The sequence below is a fragment of the Amia ocellicauda genome, chromosome 14, assembly GCF_036373705.1.
Source record: "Amia ocellicauda isolate fAmiCal2 chromosome 14, fAmiCal2.hap1, whole genome shotgun sequence".
NCBI lineage: Eukaryota > Metazoa > Chordata > Actinopteri > Amiiformes > Amiidae > Amia > Amia ocellicauda.
This window is the reverse complement of record NC_089863.1, coordinates 15,548,160-15,573,044: the sequence shown is the minus strand read 5'-3', so window position 1 is coordinate 15,573,044 and position 24,885 is coordinate 15,548,160. Positions and strand designations below refer to the sequence as shown.

The following is a 24,885-nucleotide window of genomic DNA, read 5'->3' as shown; positions in this document are numbered from 1 at the left end:
CAAAGTAATATAAATGTTGTTCTAATACTTAGGTTACTGTGTCACAAAACTCTTCTGTGGATTAATCTTCTCTATTGTCGGATGCAAAAAATAATCTGGTGATTCATAGTTTTTCTGCTCAGAAGGATGTCGTGACACGACACATCTGCAATACCCCATCTGCCATTACTTGGTAAGTTTCAACTTTTACATTTTTAAAAGTTGATTATATGATGGACTTGATCTGAAAGAGTGTCATGTCACGCTTAGACACATAAAACTGTGATTTTAGAACAAGTGGGACCTTTCCTTTAACCTACAGCCAAAGCTGCTGCAAGGAGAAGGGGAGGGAGATGGAAACGGAGAATATGTCAGTTAGAAGCTGAGTGGGATTCATATAAAGACATTGCTGATCCTCTCCATAGACACCAACAAATTGTCTGCTAAATGGTACATGAGAAACTCGTACCCAATCACAGTTGAATTAATTAATTAATTAATTAATTATTCAGGAAGTCACTCTCTACTTTCAACACAAGTCTGTCATTTGTGATTCTCCAGCATGTATTGATGTGATCTAGCCCAACACATGAGGTTGAAAGGGAGAGAGGTTAATGAGTTCAACTTCCGCCTACCGCCCTCCATGATATTCCCCCAGCCTGTAGCCCAGCACTCCCAGGACTTGGTGTATTCGTCTTCAGGCCCAGGCAGGGTCACGGGTTTGATGTAAGTGTTGCTGGACACTGTGGCGTTGGGCTCTATCAGCGTGATGTCAAAGCCTCTCTCGACCTCCACATACAGTGAGGGAAAAAGTATTTGATCCCCTGCTGATTTTGTACATTTGCCCACTGACAAATAAATGATCAGTCTATAATTTTATTGGTAGGTGTATTTTAACAGTGAGAGACAGAATAACAACAAAAAAATCCAGAAAAACACATTTCAAAAAAGTTATAAACTGATTTGCATGTTAATGAGTGAAATAAGTATTTGACCCCTTCGACTGGTGGCAAAACCCTTGTTGGCAATCACAGAGGTGAGACGTTTCTTGTAGTTGGCCACCAGGTTTGCACACATCTCAGATGTTCATTGGCAAACGGGCCTGTACATGTGCTTTCTTGAGCAGGGGGACCTTGCGGGCACTGCAGGATTTCAGTCCGTCACGGCGTAGTGTGTTACCAATTGTTTTTCAATATGGAAAATATATCGTAGAACAGAACCTCACCATATATTATCAATCCACACAATAAATATACAGATAACAAACTTAAATATATTTTAAATACATTCCATGCATTTTACAAATACCAAAAAGGGACCCATTTTGGCAGATGAAGATGGAGCATACATGTCTACCTTATTTTAAACTATCTATTGGTTTAGTGTGGGGTAAGTGACCAGAAGTGCTGTAATTTTCCATGATGTAAAGGGGCGTGTCTTGGAGGGGTGTGTCCAGAGTGGGTCAAAGTGTCTGATTGGTCAGGGTCAATAAGGGTGTAATTCAATGGGTGAGCCCGGCTCAGGTGCAGTGTGATACAGACAGAGGACACTCACAAGTCCACACAGTGTGCTGCAGTGAGAACCCAGTGGTCACTGATCAGGGAGCCGCCACAACTGATATATCCGTTCTTCAGAGTAATTTTCAGATACACCTGCCAGAGCCACTGTCCCTCCTTAGCATCCTCACCCCCCACTATGGAGCTCCTGGGGTGAGGACGAAGATGTGGACGAGGATGAGGACGAAGATGTGGATGGCTGGACACTGGACAGAGTGAGAGAGAGAGGGAGACAAAACCATGCATCCATACAGTAATAATGACATTTATAATGCTTCCAGAGAGAGATAGAAAGAGAGTGTTAACTCGGAATGGCAAGCTTTTCATGCAGGTTTATGAATTGATTGCAGTGCACAGGGAGTATCCACACAACATAAACTCAGTCACGCCCAGACAAATGGTTACACAAATTGACAGTGAAAACAAAGACTGTGATGACATCACCGTGCATCCATACACAGCGCAGACAATTATAACAAAAGCCTTTTCAATTGAAGTTCCTTAACCATGCTGACTAGTACAGCACAAAACAGCTCTGGACAAATGCTTGTAACTCCGGGACGTTGATGTGGAGGGCCCACGTGGAACCCGAACCTTGCTTCGCAGATTGCTTGCTTCTGTAGGGACTGTGGGTTTCCATGATGTGGTGGGGATGGACCTGGTGAGCTGCTTGCGCTACCTGCACGGCCAGGAGATCGCAGATCTGGTCCATCCTGCTGTTCAGAGCAAGGATGGCTGAATCTTGTGTCTGCACTAGTGGGACACGGGGGCACTGCAAAACCAAACCGCACGCAACCTTGCTGCTGCCAGACAGAACACTGTGTATTCAGAGTGTGGGATACAAGCACCACATAGGCCCATAGGCTTAACCACACCATGTGTGCTGGGGTTTCTGGGGACACCATGTGACCGGGGTCCGGTACCGAGACCACACACATGGGGGATAAAGTGTAGCGGAGCTCGATCCCAGCAAGCTGAGAGAGCGAGACCTCCTATAGCCGCAGGCGCAGGCTGTAGTGCGGGCGCAAGCTGGTGGAGGAGCCCCTCACATGGCCACAGTATTGGACTGAGCAAAAATATATTTGTCCAGCATATTTGTTCAAAAACTAGGTTCACAATTGTTCATACCATTAACATTAAAATCCAATAAACTTTGGACTGAAATATTGTTGTGATATCTAACAATTATAATAAGAACATAAGAACATAAGAACATAAGAAAGTTTACAAATGAGAGGAGGCCATTGGACCCATCATGCTCGTTTGGTGTCCATTAATAACTGAGTGATCCAAGGATCCTATCCAGTCTATTTTTAAATGTTCCCAAATTTTCAGCTTCTAACACATTGTTGGGGAGTTCAGATTGTGACAACTCTCCGTGTGAAGAAGTGTCTCCTGTTTTCTGTCTTGAATGCCTTGAAGCCCAATTTCCATTTGTGTCCCCGGGTGCGTGTGTCCCTGCTGATCTGGAAAAGCTCCTCTGGTTTGATGTGGTCGATGCCTTTCATAATTTTGAAGACTTGGATCAAGTCCCCACGTAGTCTCCTCTGTTCCAGGGTGAAAAGGTTCAGGTCCCTCAGTCTCTCAGTAGGACATTCCCTTCAGACCTGGAATAAGTCTGGTTGCTCTCCTCTGAACTGCCTCTAGAGCAGCGATATCTTTCTTGAAGTGTGGAGCCCAGAACTGCACACAGTATCCAGTTGAGCTCTAACTAGTGCATTGTACAGTCTGAACATTACTGCCCTTGTTTTAAACTCTACACTTCTGACAATATACCCTAACATCCTGTTTGCCTTTTTTATTGCTTCCCCACACTGTTTGGATGGAGAAAGTGAGGAGTCCATGTAGACTCCTAGGTCTTCCTCATGCAATACTTCATCTAGTTCTATTCCTCCCATAGTGTAATTATAGTGGACATTTTTGTGACCTGCATGTATTACCTTGCACTTGTCCACATTGAATTTCATCTGCCAGGTGTCGGCCCACAACTGAATATTATCTAAGTCCCTCTGAATAGCCTGTGCTGCCGAGATTGTATCTGCTGGGCCACCTATTTTAGTATCATCTGCAAATTTGACAAGTTTGCTAACTATCCCAGAGTCCAGATCATTAAAATAGATTAGAAAAAGCAAAGGCCCTTGTACTGATCCCTGTGGAACTCCACTAACAACCTCACTCCAGTTAGAAGTGACTCCTCTAATCGACACCCTCTGTTTCCTATACATCAACCAGTTCATAATCCATCTACTTACATTACCCTGAATGCCTACAGCTTCCAATTTGAGGATCAGTCTTTGGTGTGGAACCTTATCAAAAGCTTTTTGAAAATCTAAGTATATCATATCATATGCTTTCACGTGATCTACAGCTGCAGTTGCATGTTCAAAAATTCTAATAAATTAGTAAGACATGATCTGCCTCGTCTAAACCCATGTTGACTATCTCCAAGAATATGGTTTTCATTAAGATGCTCCTCTATTTTCTGTCTAATCATTTTTTCCAACATTTTACAGGTGATGCAGGTGAGACTGATTGGTCTGTAATTTCCTGACTCAGTTTTGTCCCTTTCTTGTGGATTGGTTTGACATTTGCTGTCTTCCAGTCAGTTGGCAAATCCCCTGTTCTAAGTGTCATTTGGAATATTTGAGTTAGCGGCCTATAAATAATTTCCCTAATTTCTTTAAGTACTGTTGGAAATATCCCATCTGGCCCAGGTGATTTGTTTGTTTTTAATTCTGCTAGTCCCTTTAGTACCTCCTCCTCATTTATCCTGATCTCTCTTAGGGTTTGACTGGACTGATTGTTAACCTGTGGCATGTTAGCTGTCTTTTCTTTTGTAAAAACCTCTGTGAAATACTCATTTAGAATATTTGCCACATCTTGTTCGTTTTCCAAGATACCTCCATTTTTGCCCTTTATCTGTTTCACTTCCTACTTTATTGTCCTCTTGCTGTTGTAATATTGAAAAAAGCTCTTTGCACTAGTTTTAGCTCCAAGAGCTATGTTTTTTTCTATTTCCCTCTTTGCTTGCCTGATCCCTTTCTTAAGATCTCTTTGCAGTTCAACATATTATTTGTATTTTGTTTTATCTCCGTCCCTTCTGTATGCACTATACAACATTTTCTTTCTCTTGATCTTTTTTGCATACCTCTAATTAAACCATTTTGGCCAATGTTTGTTGGCCCTCAAGTTTTGGTACAAATATCTCCTGGGCCTCTAGTAGTATATTCTTAAAATATAACCATCCATTTTCAACTGACTCTGTAGCCAATGTGCTCCAATCTACCTCTTCTAAGTGCCGCCTCATACCTTCAAGGTTTGTTTTTCTAAAATTGTAGACCGTTGTTTTAGACTTTTGCTTTAGACTCCTTGTTTTTTGAAAGAATGCCTCAAAGCTAATCATATTGTGATCACAATTTGCCATTGGTTCTCTAACTAGTGTCCCTCTGACTCTGTCTTGGTCATTTGAAAAGATCACGTCAATGCATGCACTCTCCCTGGTTGGTTCCCTGACAAATTGAGTTAGAAAGCAGTCATTTCCATCTCAACCATTTCTATTTCTGCTTCTGTAGTCCCAACTGGGCTTTCCCAGTCTAAGTTTGGGAAATTGAAATCCCCCATTATAACAGCCACATCCTTGCTACATGCAGTCCTGATTACACTGTACAATGCATCATCTTTCTGAATATCTGAGCTTGGTGGCCTGTAACACACTCCTACCACTAATCCTCCAGATCTCTTGTTCAAAAGTTTCACCCACAAAGATTCTGTTCTGTTACTGGGATCTAATTTGAGTTCTTCTGCCTCAATGTCATTTTTCACATATAATGCTACCCCACCACCTCTTCGATTTTGCCCGTCTCTCCTAAACTGTGTGTATCCTTCCAACTTGTATTCATCCCCATCATTTTCTGTAAGCCATCACTCCTACAACACTTCCGTCACTCCTACAACATCATAATCACATCATCATTATGATCTAATCAGAAACAGAGACACATTTAATCGTGCCAGAAGAGATGACTGGCATGACATGAATGGGTCCCAACTAATGGGTCCCAATCCACCAGTGTTAGATGTCTACACTTACACTTTGTTTGAACTAAACAAAGATGTTTTAAAGTTAAAGTACACTCACATTTAAAATAACTTAGGATACCCTATAGATCAGTGGTGTCCAACCCTGGTACTGGAGAGACTCAATAATCTTAAACTCATGTGTCACCCGCAATAACCAGTTTTCTAAATACTGGGAACAAATGTGAGTTATTTATCAATTAATCAATTGGCAGGCTGTAGGTATTCACATAATTACTCCAATACTCCAATAGTTATTTAAATACATTAATCTGCTTTTATTTCTATACATTGACCTGTTTATTATTTTGTTGACCATAAGTACATGTATGTATTTTGAATTTGAGAGAGCAAGAGAGAGAGAGAGAAATAATAGATAATTTATCAATGTTAGCCCAAACACAGTGCAGTTTTAGCCCAAGAAAGAAAAGAAAAATCCTGGTAACAGTGTTGTGAGCAAAACCTCTTATGAAATGATGGATCTTCTTACCGTCATAGGTGTTCAGGAGCAGGACCCAAAACAGCAGCTGCAGGAGAAGCATCTTGATCCTCCTGGATTCTCACTGGACACAGAGCACTGACTCTCCTCCACTCTACTGGACCCCACTGGAGACAACACACTTTATAAAGACCTGACTGTCACACACTGTGACAAGGAGACGCCCACTGACACGTCCACAGTCTTCAACCCAACTGCTCTTTACCTGACACACTCACACACAGTGTAGGCACATTGACACTATAGGAGACCCCTGCAATATAATGGTAAAACCACAGTAAAACTCTTACTGCATAAATGCCACATGCAGCCTCCCCCCCATCCTGATCAGGATTTTAATCCAGGTTAGGACATACTGATCTTAAAGTGGATGTGTGTGTGTGTGTGTGCGTGCGTGCATGTGTGTGTGTGTGTATGTGCTAATGGGGTTGGTGGTTGATCTTGATCTTGATCTTGTTCAGTTCTCCACTCACCAGCAATGTTATTGGACAAGCTTAGACATCGGATAAACAGATACACATCGCTTATGTGAAGAATAGTGCTGAGCCGCTCCAGAAGTTGTCAGCTACTCATCACTTTGTGATGTAGATAACAAAGTTGATGCACAGCTGCTCTGACAGAGCGCCAGGCCCCTGCAGCAACACTCCCTCCCTTTTCCTGAGTGGGGGTCCCGTATCCCAGGGATCCTTCCTGGCCTTCACCTCCGGTAGCCTCACAGCTCCATTTTTTGGGGGGGATTTCTGTGGTTTCCTCCCACTCGCCAAAGACAGTTTGCTTAAGTTCATTTAGGTTCAGTTGCCCTGTAGTTTTTTTTGTGTGTGTGTGTGTGTGTGTGCCTGTGTGTGTGTGCGTGTGTGCGTGTGTGTGTGCGCGTGTGTGTGTGTGCGTGTGTGCGTGTGTGTGTGGTTTCAGCTCAGGTTCTCTCAACCACACTTACAAATTACATATTAATTTACCATTGCCTTCTGAGAGCAGGGGACTTGCTTTATTGGACAGTAATGAAATGAAAGTGTTTCCTAATGTTTAGAAATAGATTTGTGAATTTTCAGGATGACTAGAGAATCTGGGGTTCCCTATACAGAACAAATATATACTTAAGATACCATAGAATTGTAAGATATTATATTATTTATATTCCAACACTGGGCACTTTTTAAAATATTTAAAATATACAAGATGTATCAGAAATGTAATTTGGTCTAATTCGTATATGTATTTTTATGTTGAAAATATATTTTAGAAATTAACAACAGTGAAACTAAAAACAGCTACATTGGGAATTATGTGCAATTCTTTAAACAAAGCTAACAAACTTTGGAAAGTATGGAATTACACCACTCGAATATTTGTCAGATAAGTGGAAATGTGGGTTATATTAAACACCACAGTTACATCGTATTTTGTTATTTCTGCTCTTTTATCAGACCTCTTGCAGAGTACACCTCTCAGCTGAAAAACGTTTGAATGATCCATTTAAAAATGCTATCTCTAACATCTAATCAACCCATCAATAAAAGAAGTGCAGCCCCAGACCAGGTGTTTGAATGCTTTGCAGTTTTATTGAGCTGTTCAGCAGAGTCCCAGTACAACTGATCTCTCACAGCAGAGCAGAGCCAAGAGCAGCAGCTGATATCACAGTGGGAGAGGAGAGAGCAGGGAGACCCTCAGGAATGAACAGAGAGTTGGATCTGGAGACACAGTGAACAAGAGATGGAGAGAGGAAAAGAGAAGAACACAAAACAATTGGACAGGGTGACATGGGGAGAGAGGATGGGACAGAAGAAAGAGTGCAGGTGATATAAACTGCTGGTCTGAACAGATATCAGATCTGGGAGCAGCAGAGCGTGCAGTGAGCCAGCCAGCCAGGTAGGGGGCGCTGTCCTCAGTAGGGGCCTCAGACACCACTGTGCTTCTTGATCCAGTCTCGATAACTGGACACCCGGGTGTAGACCCCTGGAGAGTCTTCTTTACCACAGCCATCCCCGAAGCTGGTGACCCCGGCCAGGACCCAGGGCTGCCCAGTCTTCCTACAGACCAGAGGACCCCCAGAGTCACCCTGCAAAGAGAGAGAGGTTTAAAATATATTTTCAGAGTCTGTCCTCAGTGGCCCTGCTCTGGACTTGCTTTAGCAGTGTCACACAGAAAAGTGCTTTGTATTTTTGCCCAGATGGGCTTGTTGTACTGATCTGTGTAAGTCTGCGGGAAAAAAGAAGTCAGACGTTGTTTGAGCAACTCCCTCTTGGTGCATTCATGGTGAGAATTCTTCCTGGGTTTCCATGGGGATCCCTGTGCGAGTGTTTTTTGTGCAGCTGGGTGTGCTGTGGTTCAGCCATGGCATGCGAATCACTCAAAGTGCTTGCTATTGCCATTGTTAAGAGTGATCGACATGAGAGCAAACGGTGCTCACAAATAATTTAAAAAATGCAGCGCGGACCTCGGGACAAAATCGGTGAGGACTAGTCAGTGTGACACCTCAGTTGTAACTCAGACTCAAACACTTGGTCACGTAAGACACAACATACTACTGCATCTTGCATGGAGACATGGTCTGTGACGAAATGTGAATCTCCACTGTCCACACCAAGGGTCTTTCACGTGTATCAAGATTTCAAGTGCTAACAACAGCAAGGTTTAGTTACAGACTGTGACCCACCTGACAGGAATCCACACCCTCTTCCCCAGTGCACATCATGTTTGGCAAGATAAAATAACGCCCATAGTACAGTGCCATGCAATCCTCATTGTCTACAAAGGGGACCTGGACTTCTTGTAGGGTTTCAGGTTCTGGCAGATCCTCTGGGGAGAGATAGAGATAGATAAATTTTTGAAAAGAGATGCAATCAATGTATTTTTTTTTTTTTTAAGTTTGTCATGCGTGATTCTCCAGTATGGTTTGATTTGACCTAGGCCTATGCATAGTTACTGTCAGCTTTTAGGAAATTTTGTTATCCAGATCAAAAAAGAGGAAGAGAGGGGAGGAAAGATAGAAAAGGAGGGAAGGAGAGATGGAGACAGGGAAAGAGAAAGAGAGAGGGTGGGAGAGAGAGAGAGAGAGAGAGAGAGAGAGACAGAAAGAGGAGGAGAGAGGCCAATGACCTGCAGCTTATTCCTTACCGCCCTCCATTATATTCCCCCAGCCTGTAGCCCAGCACTCCCAGGCTTTGCTGTATTCATCTTCGGGCCCAGCCAGGGTCACGGGTTTGATGTAATCATTGGTGGTCACTTTAGCGTTGAGCTCTATCAGTGCGATGTCGAAGCCTTTTTCGGCATCCGTATATTCCTCATGCATGATGACTTTGTTCAAGGTGCGTCTCACTTCATGCTCACTGGGTTCATCCAGTGAATGCGCCCCCAGGACCACCTCAGATTCCCACCATTTTAAAGGGCTGAAGAACAGATGATTGATACAATTATTCTTGTTGCTGTTTATGGTGCCCATATGGTGCCATGTCTTCACCACTTTGAGACCAGATGAAGGCAGTGACACTCAGTCTGAGGCTCGAGAACCTGAATTTGCTCTATAAGGTGTCTGCTGTGGCTCATAAATAAAAACTGTGAATGTGTAGTTCAAAAAGCAACAAATGTAATTTCCCCCTATGCACTGTCAGCAGAACTGCTATTACATGTTCCCCATCGTACTTTTCAATATGAACATACAGACATGCTCAAATGTGTTGGTACCCCTCTACAAAATACGAAGAATGCACTATTTCCTCTGAAATAACTTGAAACTGACAAAGGTAATTGGCATTCACCATTGTTTATTCCATATTTAATAGAAATCAGACTTTGCTTTTGATTTTGTTTTTCAACATAATTTGTTAAGAATAAAACAAATGAAGTTGGCATGGACAAAAACTTTTAGAAGCAATCACTGCAATCACACATTTACTGCAGCTCTCAATGAGACGTCTACACCTGTTCACTGGTAGTTTGGCCCACTCTTCCTGAGCAAACTGCTCCAGCTGTCTCAGGTTTGATGGGTGCCTTCTCCAGACTGCAAGCTTCAGCTCTTTCCATAGATGTTCGATAGGATTCAGATCAGGACTCATAGAAGGCCACTTCAGAACAGTCCAATGTTTTGTTCTTATCCATTCTTTTAGCTGTGTGTTTTGGGTCATTATCCTGTTGGAGGACCCATGACCTGCGACTGAGACAGAGCGTTCTGACACTGGGCAGTACGTTTTGCTCCAGAATGCCTTGATAGTCTTGAGATCTCATTGTGCCCTGCACAGATTCAAGGCACCCTGTGCCAGGCGCAGCAAAGCAGCCCCAAAGCATAACCGAGCCTCCTCCATGTTTCACTGCAGGTATGGGGTTCTTTTCTTTGAAAGCTTCATTTTTTGTGAGATGATGTGACTTGCCAAAAAGCTCCAGTTTGGACTCCTCTGTCCAAAGGACATTATCCCAGAAGGATTGTGGCTCATCAATATGCATTTTAGCATATTCCAGTCTGGCTTTTTAATGTTTGGAGTCCTCCTGGGTCTTCTTCCATAGGGGCCACTTTCGCTCAATGAGCGACGGATGGTGCGATCAGGATCTTCACCTTGGAATTCAGCTTGTATCTCTTTAGCAGTTATCCTTGGTTCTTTTCTGCCATCTTTCTGTTCAATCTGGGGTAGATTTTCCTCTTGCGGCCGCCCAGGGAGGTTGGCTGCAGTTCCATGGACCTTGAACTTCTTAATAGTATTTGCAACTGTTGTCACAGGAGCATCGAGCTGCTTGGAGATGGTCTTGTAGCCTTTACCTTTACCATGCTTGTCTTTTATTTTCTTTCTGATCTCCTCAGACAACTCTCTCCTTTGCTTTCTCTGTTCCATGTTCAGTGTGGTGCACACAATGTTACCAAACGGCACAGTGAATACTTTCATCAATTTCAATAGGCTGAATCACTGATTACAAGATTGGAGACGTGTGATATTAATTAAAGGAACAAATTAGTTTGGAACATCACTATAATCCAATTATTTATGATCTTTTCAAAAGGGTACCAACAAATGTGTCCAGGCCATTTTAGAATATCTTTGTAGAATGAGCAATAATTCATCTCTCTTCACAGCTTCTTTGTTCTATGACATACCAAAGGCATGCAAGTATACATGATGCAATAGCTTTTAATTTCATCACTTTTCAGGAGGAATGAAGCATTATTTCAATGAGCTGTAAGGGTACCAACAAATTTGAGCACGTCTATACATCTCTATGATTAATGAAACAGAGAATGTATACTACTGTGGACAGTACTTCATTTGTAAATGACAGAGTGGCAGAGCTAAACTTCAATGTGAGAGAGCAGATGTACAAGTGGAAGTGGAGGAATCGTTGTGTTAAGTGTGGTGCTGTCGAGTTGACTTGTCTTCAATGTTACTGAGCTGTAAGTGCATGTTACATTTTTTATGTCACAAGGAGGTGCCAGAGCATGGACAGTCTACATTTCTGAGGTGAGAGCTCTGGCACTAAGCTCTGACTATGGCTCTTGGGTAAAGTTGCTTGTGAATTTGTTTTCAGAACCACTGAGTTGTGAGTACCAGTGGGATCTCGGCTGGCACTTTTCTGTTCTGTTCTGTATGATGTTAAGAGTGGGGCAAAGTGTCAATAAGGGTGTGTTTCAATTCAAAGGGTGAACCCATCTCGGGTACAGTGCGACACAGACAGGGCAACACTCACGAATCCACACAGTGCGCTGCAGTGAGAACCCAGCGATCACTGATCAGGGAGCCACCACAACTGATTGAGAAACCTTGCATCAGACTAAGCTGCAGATACACCTGCCAGGGCCACTGTCCCTCCTTGGCATCCTGACCCCCTACTATGGAGCTCCTGGGATGAGGATGGAGATGCAGATGAGGACGAGGATGAAGATGAGGATGACTGGACACTGGACACAGAGAGAGAGAGAGAGAGAGAGAGAGAGAGAGAGAGAGAGAGAGACATACATGACAGAGTTATATTAACATTGATTTAGAAACAGAGATGTCCCTTTTTCTGCTGCAGTTCTTAGCTCTTCACATAGAAACACACAAAAAGATGGGCTGATCTATGTAAAATGTCAAGAAGGAGACTGATCCAAGAGGCTACATACAATGACAACTTTGCATGAGCTACAGGCTTTTATGGTCAAGACTGGTCAAAGTGTGTATGTGACAACAATGTCCCAAACACTGCACAAATGCAAAATGCAAAATGGATATCTTTGATCATAAACACTCAACACACTGAAGAAGCTGTTTATGGACTCTGCATGGAACTAAATAATAGAATTGGCAGCCCAGGAAAAGCTGCGGGGCTGACGGCATCTGCAAAGAGATGTTGAAACACAGCAGCCCTGAGTCGCAGCAGGCTCTGCTCCAGCAGTTGTATCTGGTGCTCATTGTGGGCTACTTCCCTGACATCAGGCTGATGGATGACAAACACAGAGGCACAAGGTACCTGGTCAGCAAGCACAGGCTGACCACTGAGACTGGCTGGCAGGGACAGGCTGTGCTCCCACTGTCAGCCACAACAGGTGGAGACAGAGTTGCATTTCATACTACGATTAACAGAATATCAACAATTAAGAGAAAAATGTTTTTTCCCACAATAACAGAACTCTGCACAAATGTCCCAAATTTGCCAGACCCTGAGAATCTCCAGATCCTCCTGGGAGAATCCAGGAGTTGTGTGACACTGGCAGCCCAGTACACAGTGGCCTGTCACAGAGAAAATCAAAACCTAATCCGTTCTGTGTAATAATTTCATTCTCTATAACATCTACTGTTAATATAATTTTTGTCATGAGGGGGCCAAGCCAAAAAGTATTGGAATTAGTAGGAATATATTTTTCCACCATATATGTCAAATGACCATAAAATGGAAACTACTGAACAGAAACTCATGAAAAGTGGTGTGATGGTAGATACTTATAGGATGTTGTCAAATGGTGGTCATACTTCATAGTGTGGTGACAATATTATTATTATTAATTATGAGACAATATTCAACCATCTTCTCCGAAACCGCTTATGGGACACTTATGATATGTTATGTTATGTTATGATCTATATTCAGACAAGTTGATCAGTCTCATGGTTTGGCAGCCATATTGGATTGATCAAACATATTACATTATTTTCTTCTCTGAAACCATTTGGTGGAGTGAAGTGAAATTATGCAAACATGACTTTGGATAGGTCCTCTTTCAAGTTTGTTCAAGAAAAGTTGATTCATAGAACAGGATGGCCAACATGAACAAAATAATTTACACCTATTGTCACGTTGCATATTTAGACTCATAATCACAGATCAGTTTTTATTTTGATGTTTAAACTAAAGATGTACTTGTCCCCCTACAATTCTGCTTGCAGTTATATTTACTTTTGACAAGAATATTGTTGTGTATCGTGTCACACGAAACAGAAGTATTTACAAGTTGCCACAGAGAGAGACAGGAGAGTACAGGTGAGAGGCAGCCATCTTGTTGTTTGACTAGTTTCAGACCAGTCTTAGCATTGCTCATTTTGTTTTAAGTTTGCCTTAATTGACATTAGCATTGTCTGTAGTTTGCCTAAATTGAAGTAAATTCAGTTCAGCTGCTGAGTTGGTGAAAGTAAACGGGTTGGAGAAGGGAGATTTTGTCTAGGACTAGCAGGAATTCTGTTGCAGGAGGAGCCAGGTGGGGCCAGTTATGTGTGAATTGGGGGTAGGTAGACAAAAGCTACTTAAAGCAGCTGTTGAGAAAGAGCTGTGCTGTTTCTCGCTGACAAAAGTTAGACAGTTGACTAGCAGCAGGAACCAAGAGAAGTCTAAAGAAACAAACAAAAAAAAAATAATAACATTTAGAAGCATGTGGCCACTACAGTGTCAGGTTTGCAGAATGATTGCCTTCCTGGATGAACTCATTGAGGCAGAAGAACTTGTATTAGATCCCAGTAACCGAACAGAATCTTTGTGGGTGAAACTTTTGAACAAGAGATCTGGAGGATTAGCGGTAGGAGTGTGTTACAGACCACCAAACTCAGATATTCAGAAAGATGCTGCATTGTACAGTGTAATCAGGACTGCATGTAGCAAGGATGTGGCTGTTATAATGGGGGATTTCAATTTCCCAACTTAGACTGGGAAAGCCCAGTGGGGACTACAGAAGCAGACATAGAAATTGTTGAGATGGTAAATGGCTGCTTTCTAACTCAATTTGTCAGGGAACCAACCAGAGAGAGCACATGTATTGACTTGATCTTTTCAAATGACCAAGATAGAGTCAGGGGGACAGTAGTTAGAGAACCAATGGCAAACTGTGATCACAATATGATTAGCTTTGAGGCATTCTTTCAAAAAACAAGGTCCAAGTCTAAAACAATGGTCTACAATTTTAGAAAAGCAAACCTTGAAGGTATGAGATAGCACTTAGAAGAGGTAGACTATAGCACATTGGATACAGAGTCAGTTGAAAATGGATGGGTATATTTTAAGAATATACTACTTGAGGCTCAGGAGCAATTTGTACCAAAACTTAGCAAATTGAGGACCAAAAAACAGTGGCCAAAATGGTTTAATAGAGGTATGCAAAAAAATATCAAGAGAAAGAAAATGTTATATAGTACATACAAAAGGGACAGAGACGAAACAAAATACATAGAATATGTTGAGCTGCAAAGAGATCTTAAGAAAGGGATCAGGAAAGCAAAGAGGGAAATAGAAAGAAACATAGCTAAAACCAATGCAAAGAGCTTTTTTCAATATTACAACAGCAAGCGGTCAATAAAGGAGGAGGTGAAACAGATAAAGGGCAAAAATGGAGGTATCTTGGAAAACGAACAAGATATGGCAAATATTCTAAATGAGTATTTCACAGAGGTTTTTACAAAAGAAAAGACAGCTAACATGCCACAGGTTAACAATCAGTCCAGTCAAACCCTAAGAGAGATCAGGATAAATGAGGAGGAGGTACTAAAAGGACCAGCAGAATTAAAAACAAACAAATCACCTGGACCAGATGGGATATTTCCAACAGTAGTTAAAGAAATTAGGGAAATTATTTATAGGCCGCTAACTCAAATATTCCAAATGACACTTAGAACAGGGGATGTGCCAACTGACTGGAAGACAGCAAATGTCATACCAATCCACAAGAAAGGGGACAAAACTGAGCCAGGAAATTAAAGACCAATCAGTCTCACCTGCATCACCTGTAAAATGTTGGAAAAAATGATTAGACAGAAAATAGAGGACCATCTCAATGACAACCATATTCTTGGAGATAGTCAACATGGGTTTAGATGAGGCAGATCATGTCTTACTAATTTATTAGAGTTCTTTGAACATGCAACTGCAGCTGTAGATCATGTGAAAGCATATGATATGATATACTTAGATTTTCAAAAAGCTTTTGATAAGGTTCCACACCAAAGACTGATCCTCAAATTGGAAGCTGTAGGCATTCAGGGTAATGTAAGTAGATGGATTATGAACTGGTTGATGTATAGGAAACAGAGGGTGTCGATTAGAGGAGTCACTTCTAACTGGAGTGAGGTTGTTAGTGGAGTTCCACAGGGATCAGTACTAGGGCCTTTGCTTTTTCTAATCTATTTTAATGATCTGGACACTGGGATAGTTAGCAAACTTGTCAAATTTGCAGTTGATATTAAAATAGGTGGCTCAGCAGATACAATCTTGGCAGCACAGGCTATTCAGAGGGACTTAGATAATATTCAGTTGTGGGCTGACACCTGGCAAATGAAATTCAATGTGGACAAGTGCAAGGTAATATACGCAGGTAACAAAAATGTCCACTATAATTACACTATAGGAGGAATAGAACTAGATGAAGTATCGCATGAGAAAGACCTACGAGTCTATGTGGACTCCTCACTTTCTCCATCCAAGCAATGTGGGGAAGCAATAAAAAAGGCAAACACAATGCTAGGGTATATTGTCAAAAGTGTAGAATTGAGAACAAGGGCAGTGATGTTCAGACTGTACAATGCACTAGTTAGAGCTCATCTGGATACTGTGGACAGTTCTGGGCTCCACACTTCAAGAAAGATATCGCTGCTCTAGAGGCAGTTCAGAGGAGAGCAGCCAGACTTATTCCAGGTCTGAAGGGAAAGTCCTACTGAGAGACTGAGGAACTGAACCTTTTCACCCTGGAACAGAGGAGACTACGTGGGGACTTGATCCAAGTCTTCAAAATCATGAAAGGCATCGACCACATCAAACCAGAGGAGCTTTTCCAGATCAGCAGGGAGACACGCACCCGGGGACACAAATGGAAATTGGGCTTCAAGGCATTCAAAACGGAAAACAGGAGACACTTCTTCACACGGAGAGTTGTCACAATCTCGAATAAACTACCCAGCGATGTGGTAGAAGCTGAAAGTTTGGGAACATTTAAAAATAGACTGGATAGGATCCTTGGATCACTTAGATATTAATGAACACCAAACGAGCACGATGGGTCGAATGGCCTCCTCTTGTTTGTAAACTTTCTTATGTTCTTATGTCACACAAAGGCCTGTCTGCTCTGAGTTACCAAAAGGTCTATTACAATGTTGGTATTTAGAGAGACAAAAAACATACAACTAAGAATACAAACAATAACTGTATAGACCTACACATTCAATCTCAGGTTATTAAAATGCCTTTAAACAAAACCCTTAATCATAATCATATCAGAGCAAGAGATTGAGAACGAGTTACCCACAGTAGCCCGAATACAGTGCAGTTTCAGTCCCAAAAACACTTTTACAGGAGAATGGATCTTCTTACCTTCATAGGTGTTCAGGAGCAGGACCCCAAACAGCAGTTGCAGGAGAAGCATCTTGACCCTCCTGGATTCTCACTGGACACAGAGCACTGACTCTCAACAACTACTGCAGCTCACTGGACACTGAGCACTGACTCTCAACAACTACTGCAGCTCACTGGACACTGAGCACTGACTCTCAACAACTACTGCAGCTCACTGGACACTGAGCACTGACTCTCAACAACTACTGCAGCTCACTGGACACTGAGCACTGACTCTCAACAACTACTGCAGCTCACTGGACACTGAGCACTGACTCTCAACAACTACTGCAGCTCACTGGACACAGAGCACTGACTCTCCCCCACTCTACTGGACCTCACTGCACTTAATATAGACCTCAGTGTCACAGGAAGATGCCCACTGACACGCCCTCAGTCCTCAAACCAACTCCTCTTTAACTGACACACACACACACACCATATGGTGTACTTAAATGCTGACTCACACTCTGATGAAACATACATTTAAAAAAATGTCCTTTTCACAGGGCTCAGTGTAAAACATTTAAATTTTGGCAGCAGATTCATGATCAGCATGTTTCTTACATACCTGGAATATAGGGGTTCTCAATCTTTCAATTTGGCTCTCATGACCTATCTTCTACTTTTCACCATAAAATAATCCTCAAAATGCCACAATACAATGAATTGTGTGTTTGTGTGTCTGTGCGTGTGTGTGTGTGTTGTTTTGATGGAAGAATTGGTGAGGTGCTGTGGTAGTTGATCTTGCTCCTCACACACCGCCACTCTGTTATCGGACAACCCTATGAAACAGATACGCATCACTTATCTGGAGAATAGCGCTGAGCTGCTTCAAAAATTGTCAGCTGCTCAGCACTTAGAAATGGAGATAACAAAGTTCATATTCAGCACTCAATGATGGAGATATGAATGTTCAAATTCAGCTGCCCTGACAGAGTGACAAGCCACCTCACTTCTGTACTGTCGGCACTTTCCTTCATCTTTTCCCCCAGCCCCCTCTTTGCTCAGAGGGGCTCCTGTAGCTCAGGGGTCCACAGGGCATCACCTCTGGTCCCTAAACTGCATGGAATTAAAGGTTTACAAAACCTGCAAACTCTATTTCAACTCAAGTAAGCTACAGATTTGCTAAATGTACACACTGTGTAAACTGCTTTGTAAACATTAAGATTATACAGTGTATACAATGGTTTGCTTGCCTTGTAGCTCACCATGTATATTTGTTTACATACTATAAACATGCTTCTCACAAAGTTTACTGAATAATGTAAGATTATTGGCAATTTGTAAACATTACATTTGCATAAGTTAAATTACACAAACATTGTAGGTCATCATGTTTACAAATGGTAAACTTTAGGTTTGTTTCTTTTAGTTAGGTAGCTTTAACTTTAATGTTATAGCGTGGTTTAATTAAAGGCTTTTTAGGGAGTTATTATAGGATGGTTTCCCCATTGTTTGAATAGTGAAACCCTGAGATAGACTCTTTGCCTTTGGGTTAGAGCAGTGGGCCGTGGGCCGTGACGGTATTGCAGGGGGGCCGCCAATTATTATTAATAGAAATAATAATTTTGTTAATATATGTAAAAATATCATAATTAAATATCATAATTCGATATATAATTAAATAATGAAAAATAAATATTAAACTGTTACTGTGCGTTCACTATTCAAGCTCGCTTATTGGTTTGAGAGTAACCCGCCAATTGCCATTTCCGACAACATACTTATGCGAGGCTGGATTTTCTGCATTGGTGGCACTCAAGACAAAATACCGGAATAAGCTTCACGTCGAGCCTGATCTCCGTTTGCAACTTTCTTCTCTTCAGCCCGACATACAGCACTTAGAAAATGCTAAACAACACCAACCTTTGCATTAGGTGATTCACAATGATTGTAGTTTATGAGGTCTAACTGTCATGTGATCAAGTCGAGAAGGTTTTTTTGTTTGCTTATGTTATCTGTTTAGCTAAGTTTGTTTCATGGTTGTTGTTTTCAAATTATTCACACATTGCAAATTACAAATGGTCAGGACTTGGGTTTGATTGCTGTCTTCTCAGTTCTGTGTTTCCCTCGTGTCTTCTTTGTTTTTGTTTTTCCCTTCAGCGTGGCAGCTGCACGCAGCGCAGTTGCTCATTAGTTTCTTACCTGGTTTCTCTCTATTGATTGTTCACTCTATATCTGCTCTCACTTTGTGCTTGTCACTCGAGCCTGACTCCAGTCTTGCCTTGCCTTGCTTTGTCCAGTGCTCCAGTCCTCAGCCGGTTTTGACTCTGCTGGTCTCGACCCTGCTCTGCCTGTTCCCTCTTGACTGATTGCTCCGCTGCCGACCTATGCCTGGATCTGGTTTTCCCGGGCTCCTGAGCACTGCCAGCTCGAGTCTCTTGAGGCTCGGTTACCCGTTATCTGCAATTTCTGTTCATTGCCAGTTTATTAAATAAAGATTGTTAACAATCTCTGCTTCTGAGTCCTCAGTTATCAACCTGACAGAAATAGTCGGGTCCATTAAAATTTTTGCAGTGGGCCGCGGAAACTGATGTGTTTGGTTATGTGGGCCGCGAGTTGAAAAAGGTTGGGAACCACTGGGTTAGAGTATTGTCAATTGTATTAAGAAATGGTTTTCTTTTAACTATCTTGTCTGTGTGCTGTGAACCTGCCTGGGGGAGAAGTCTCCCCCACCTCATACAAACTCAGGGGATGGTGTAATCAGTAATTTGGGTTTTAGATGCCACTACCACCCGTGACAAGTTATCCATTGCAAAATATAGGCATATTTAGAAAATATGTGCAGAGAACACCATGTTGCTTTTAAGTTAAAATCCAAATACTGTCTACAAGTTCTCTACCCGACCAAGTATTATATGGCTACATTATATGGCTGGTTTAAAGTTTTTTGAAGTAATCGATTAAACCTCATTTGTAGTAACAACAAAATTACTTTAATTTCTGGGGTGTGCTTGTAGAACCGTCTCGGAAATAAGTGGAGAGTCGCGGAGATAAAGCAAATAGAACTTTAATCGAGCCGGCTCGGAAGCTCCACTGTCAGAAATAATTCCTTCAGTGAGGCTTAATGTTTACAAACATGAGTACAACTTTATAGGAAAAATGACGTAACATCTTATGGCCGTTCATCCAATCAGAAGATACAGGCCTGTCCTCCCGTGAAGAGGTGATGGATACAAAAAGCAGATGTCCGTCTTTGATGTGCACTAGGAAGATGCGATCCTACGGTGGTAATTTACCTAGTGTCAGTCGCTCAGTAAAAGAAACATTCCTGCCTATCTTGAGAAACGATTAAGTCATAATCAAATTCGCAGCAGACATCTGTAGGCTATTTCAGCACTGTGTAATCTTTCATTACTGACAGGAGATTCTAACAAACCAACCTTGTTGACCCTTTACTTGTCCTGCTAAATCTAATCTGCTCAGTCTGTATACAAACTACTTCTAATGCTAGTATTAATATAAAACATTATATAATTATCACAAAACACTTTCTTCAACATCCTATACAGTCTTCAGTGCTAAAAAACAATTTTATTAAAACCTCAAGATCTTGACTACGCCACCTCTGTGGTGAGGTGAGGAGTAAGGAGAGGACACCACAACAGATAGGGGTAAGGATTGACATACATTGTTCATTGTGCAATAGCCAAGAGCAACAGCTGATATCACAGTGGGAGAGGAGAGAGCAGGGAGACCCTCAGGAATTAATGCAGAATAAGATCTGGAGACACAGTGAACAAGAGGCCAGGAGAGATGGGGAGAGAGAGGGAGGAAGGGAGAAAACAGATGACAGAGTCCAAACAAACACAATAAGAGAGAGAGAGAGAGAGAGAGAGAGAGAGAGAGAGAGAGAGAGAGAGAGAGAGAGAGAGAGAGAGAGAGAGAGACTATACTATGGAGGCCTTTGCTCACAGTATAGAGACCTTCGTGCTCCAGAAAAAAGAGAGAGAGCTGCTGATGGCTGCAGATTTCACAGCTTCTTGCCATTGGGCCAGAATCGACTGACACTGATACTGAATGCATGTGTTTAGATTGCACTGCTGTAGAACAAGGGCTGATCGTTAATGTTGTAATTGTCTGTCTTTGGTGAGGCAGGTGTATTTAAGCGGAGAGCATCATTATTCAATTAGCTCTATTCAAAGTAGCTTGTCTTTTGAACTGAGTGTGGAGGGAGTGAAAAGACATTTTAAATTTTAAAGTTTGGATAACAAGCATTTATGTACACTGGCTATGTCTGAAGTAATTTAGATAAGTATCCAGTGCAGGGCAGCATTCATTTGCAATTTTAAGGTTGTTGCAACAACAAATAAATTATTATTAAAAAAATATATATATATATATATTAACTGCAGTTTTATTGTGTATGGGTTTTATATAGCCAACAGAGAGGCAACTGGTTGGATTAGTTTTAAGTACCAGTGTCTTAGTAAATAACGATTTATTTATAATATTATTGCATGTGACATTTTGGGTTGTGAAGTGTCCTGTTCTGAAAGTTATTTTGTTTTTCATGTGGACATTGCTGTATTTTACTATTTCACAATTGAAATGTATGTAATTGTTATAGAAACTACTAATGCACTTTAACTTGCTGCTGCTATCTCTCAAAAAATACTGGCTAATTGAAGCATTGTACAAATAAGGTGTCAAACTTTTAAGTGGTTTTGGGAGTAATTCTGGTATAAGTCCTTGCTCAATAAAAGAACCTTTAATACATTTTTCTCCCCATTAATATTGGGGAGTGGCATAGTGGCTACATTTTACCTTAATTGGTAGGTGTAAGGTGTGGTTACACTGTATGTTTGATTCTGTGATGACATACATACATACAGACAATTATAGGTATTGGGTAATATTTATTACTACTACGTCCACAACATTTTGTTAGTACTGCAATACTACGCGTGTGAGCCTCGTTGTTTGCCCTGTCAGGACAATGGCATAGAGGTGCGCAGTATATTACCAAGGAGGTCTGCATTCGGGATGTGTCCAGACTTGAGTGCACTGTACAGTATGGATGTGATTTCTAATTAGATATATGCATGTGTGTGTGTGTGTGTGTGTGTGTGTATGTGTACAAATAACAGAACATGAAACATGGCACTCACCTCTGTCCAGCACACTGCCTTCATTCATCCACCTGCAGAGTCATGTTCCTTTTAATGACTGACTCAGTAGAGCTTTAAACCTAACCAGAATCAACTTGTTGCATTTAAAAATGCAGATTTCCGCCAAAATGAATTATCATGAGAGGGCATTACACAATAACTATAATGCTGCATGCTACAATAAATGTTATAAATTGCTGAGATGTACTCACTTTTGAGGACACAAGCTCAAGTACATAGTAAATATATGAAGAAAATATGAAATATTATATGGTGTTGTTCCTATTCATCAAAAGCTGAATAGGGCTGGAAAGAACTGATATGGCTGGCATGTACATTAATCAACAAACTATCTGGCATCATCTTACTGGATGTTAGGTAACTAGTAGGAATGTTAAATTATAGTAAATGTGCAAACAACACAAATAAAATAGCTTAAATGGATGCTTGAAAGTGTCCTTGTACATTTTTCTTTAATAAATGGTGATGAAGATGTGACAAGTAGAAACAGCCAAGCAATATTTTAACTAAATTACATGGATTACTTCAACAGAGAAGTGTTAATTAAAGGAAAACAGAAATTGTGCAGCACCCTGAGACACTTCCGCCTATATGGGGCACTATAATACATTTTTGTTGATGTTATCCTGTTGCTGTCAATTTAAAATGTTGCTCAATTATTAATCACCAACCTCTACAATGTATCATGAATAAACAAAAGAAGTTACATCCCCCTCGCATGCCTTAAGAGTATCAGCGTTTTGTGAAAGTGTGCAACAACAACAATTAATAATAATAATAATAATAATAATAATAATAATAATAATAATAATAATAATAATAATAATTGTCCAAAGACCTGAATATATAATTTTTGTGGGGACTTACTTTTTCAACCCCACCTTTGCATTTTTATTGTGTTGTTTTCCATGATTGTTTTACTAATTATTATTATTATTATTATTATTATTATTATTATTATTATTATTATTATTATTATTATTATTATTTATTTATTGGCAGACGCCCTTATTATTCAGGGCGACTTACAAAATATAAGTGCAATACAAAGTGCAAAAATACAGTTCAGTACAACGCATAAAACTAATTTAAATGTACATAATACAGTGCAATTCAAATCACAAATACATTTTACAGATTCGAATTTACACAAGTGTATACAATATATGAGGTCTTACATCCTGGACAGTAAAGCTGAGCAGAGGTGGAAAGAGTACTGAAAAATCCTACTCAAGTAGAAGTACTGTTACTTTGATGAGATTTTACTCAAGTAGAAGTACTGGTTTAAAAAACTACTAAAGTAAAAGTAAAAAGTAGTTCATTTAAAAAGTACTCAGAGTACAAATTACATAGTTACTTTTAACAAGGCGTTGTCACATGATCTCTAAGCAAACGCTAACACACACACATATATATACACACACACAGGAAAAACCTGAATAAATTAGTGGAGGAACATAACGAATGCAGATGCCTCGAAACAGGTGTACTGCATGATACAATTAAGCAATTAACATCCTGTCATGCTCTGTGGCATGTATACTAATGCTGAACAGGCCCAGCAGACCTCGATTTTGGATCAAGATGGCAAGAGGAAAGGATCTAAGTGACTTTGAATGAGGGGTCATTATTGGGGTACGAATGGTAGGAGCTTCAGTCACACAGACGGTCAACTGGCTCGTGTTCTGGACAAGGGGGCGAGTGCATGTGTGGCGACAAGAGAACGGTACAGGCCTGACCGCTTGACCCCTACAGTGAGGGGGTCCGGAGGCTCTGTTATGCTGTCGGGGGCATTTTCCTGGCATGGTTTGGGTCCCCTTAGAGCAGTGGTTCGAAACCCTGGTCCTGGAGGACCCCATACCCTGCCGGTTTTTGTTCCAACCGAGCTCTCAATTATTTAATTGAACCTTAATTGAAGTACAAATCTGCTTAGATATGACTTTTTAAATTGGGTAATAAAAGGGTTGTTTAAAATAGTGAAAAGGCTCTGATTTAGGAAATTATTAGTTCAATTAAGGGTTCAATTAAGTAATCGAGAGCTTGGAGATATGCAGATATATGTAACAATAAAGTAGCAGTTTAATTGATTTAAAAGTTTGTGTTATTATTATTATTATTATTATTATTATTATTATTATTATTATTATTATTATTTCTAAATGGCTGTAACTGATACTTAAATAAATAAATAGAAATAAAATCACAACACCACCTTCCCTAGAACACAAATATGTGTTGATATAACTTTACTATTAGTTTATTTCGGACAGACTAAAACAAATGACAAAACAGAATACCCATTGACTATAATGGGGAGTGGAATGCCCATAGACTACAATGGGGAAAACAGAAGGACGGCCTGTATCTTCAAATCCCACACGGAATCCTAAAATCCTGAATACACTTTCTTTAAAATAACCTCAGATAAAAAATGTAAGTGGAATGACATGGAATGACAGCTGCTTTCTATGGAATGACAGGCCTGGGATATTGAAAACATAACACAAATAGGATTGACTGCCTATTAATCTATATTGCAGAAGGTGTGCTGTGGTATCTGGCACCAAGACGTTAGCAACAGATCCTTTAAGTCCTGTAAGTTGCGAGGTGGGGCCTCCATGGATCGGACTTGTTTGTCCAGCACATCCCACAGATGCTCGATTGGATTGAGATCTGGGGAATTTGGATGCCAAGTCAACACCTTGAACTCTTGATTCATCAGACCAGGCCACCTTCTTACATTGCTCCGTGGTCCAGTTCTGATGCTCACGTGCCCATTGCAGGCGCTTTCTGCAGTGGACAGGGGTCAGCATGGGCACCCTGACTGGTCTGTGGCTACGCAGCCCCATACGCAACAAACTGCAATGCACTGTGT

General features: G+C 41.0%; 1 protein-coding gene across 1 annotated transcript; it reads right to left on the bottom strand.

Moving 5' to 3' along the window:
- Nucleotides 1-7,650: 7,650 nt before the first annotated feature.
- Nucleotides 7,651-17,209, bottom strand: LOC136768844 (serine protease 27). The gene is made up of 5 exons (XM_066723227.1): nucleotides 16,855-17,209; nucleotides 11,779-11,989; nucleotides 9,226-9,497; nucleotides 8,765-8,907; nucleotides 7,651-8,167 (listed from the first exon to the last, which is right to left on the bottom strand). The coding sequence occupies exons 1-5, from the start codon at nucleotides 16,904-16,906 to the stop codon at nucleotides 8,006-8,008; spliced, it is 840 nt and encodes a 279-aa protein (XP_066579324.1). The 5' UTR covers nucleotides 16,907-17,209; the 3' UTR covers nucleotides 7,651-8,005.
- Between the last annotated feature and the right edge of the window lie 7,676 nt (nucleotides 17,210-24,885).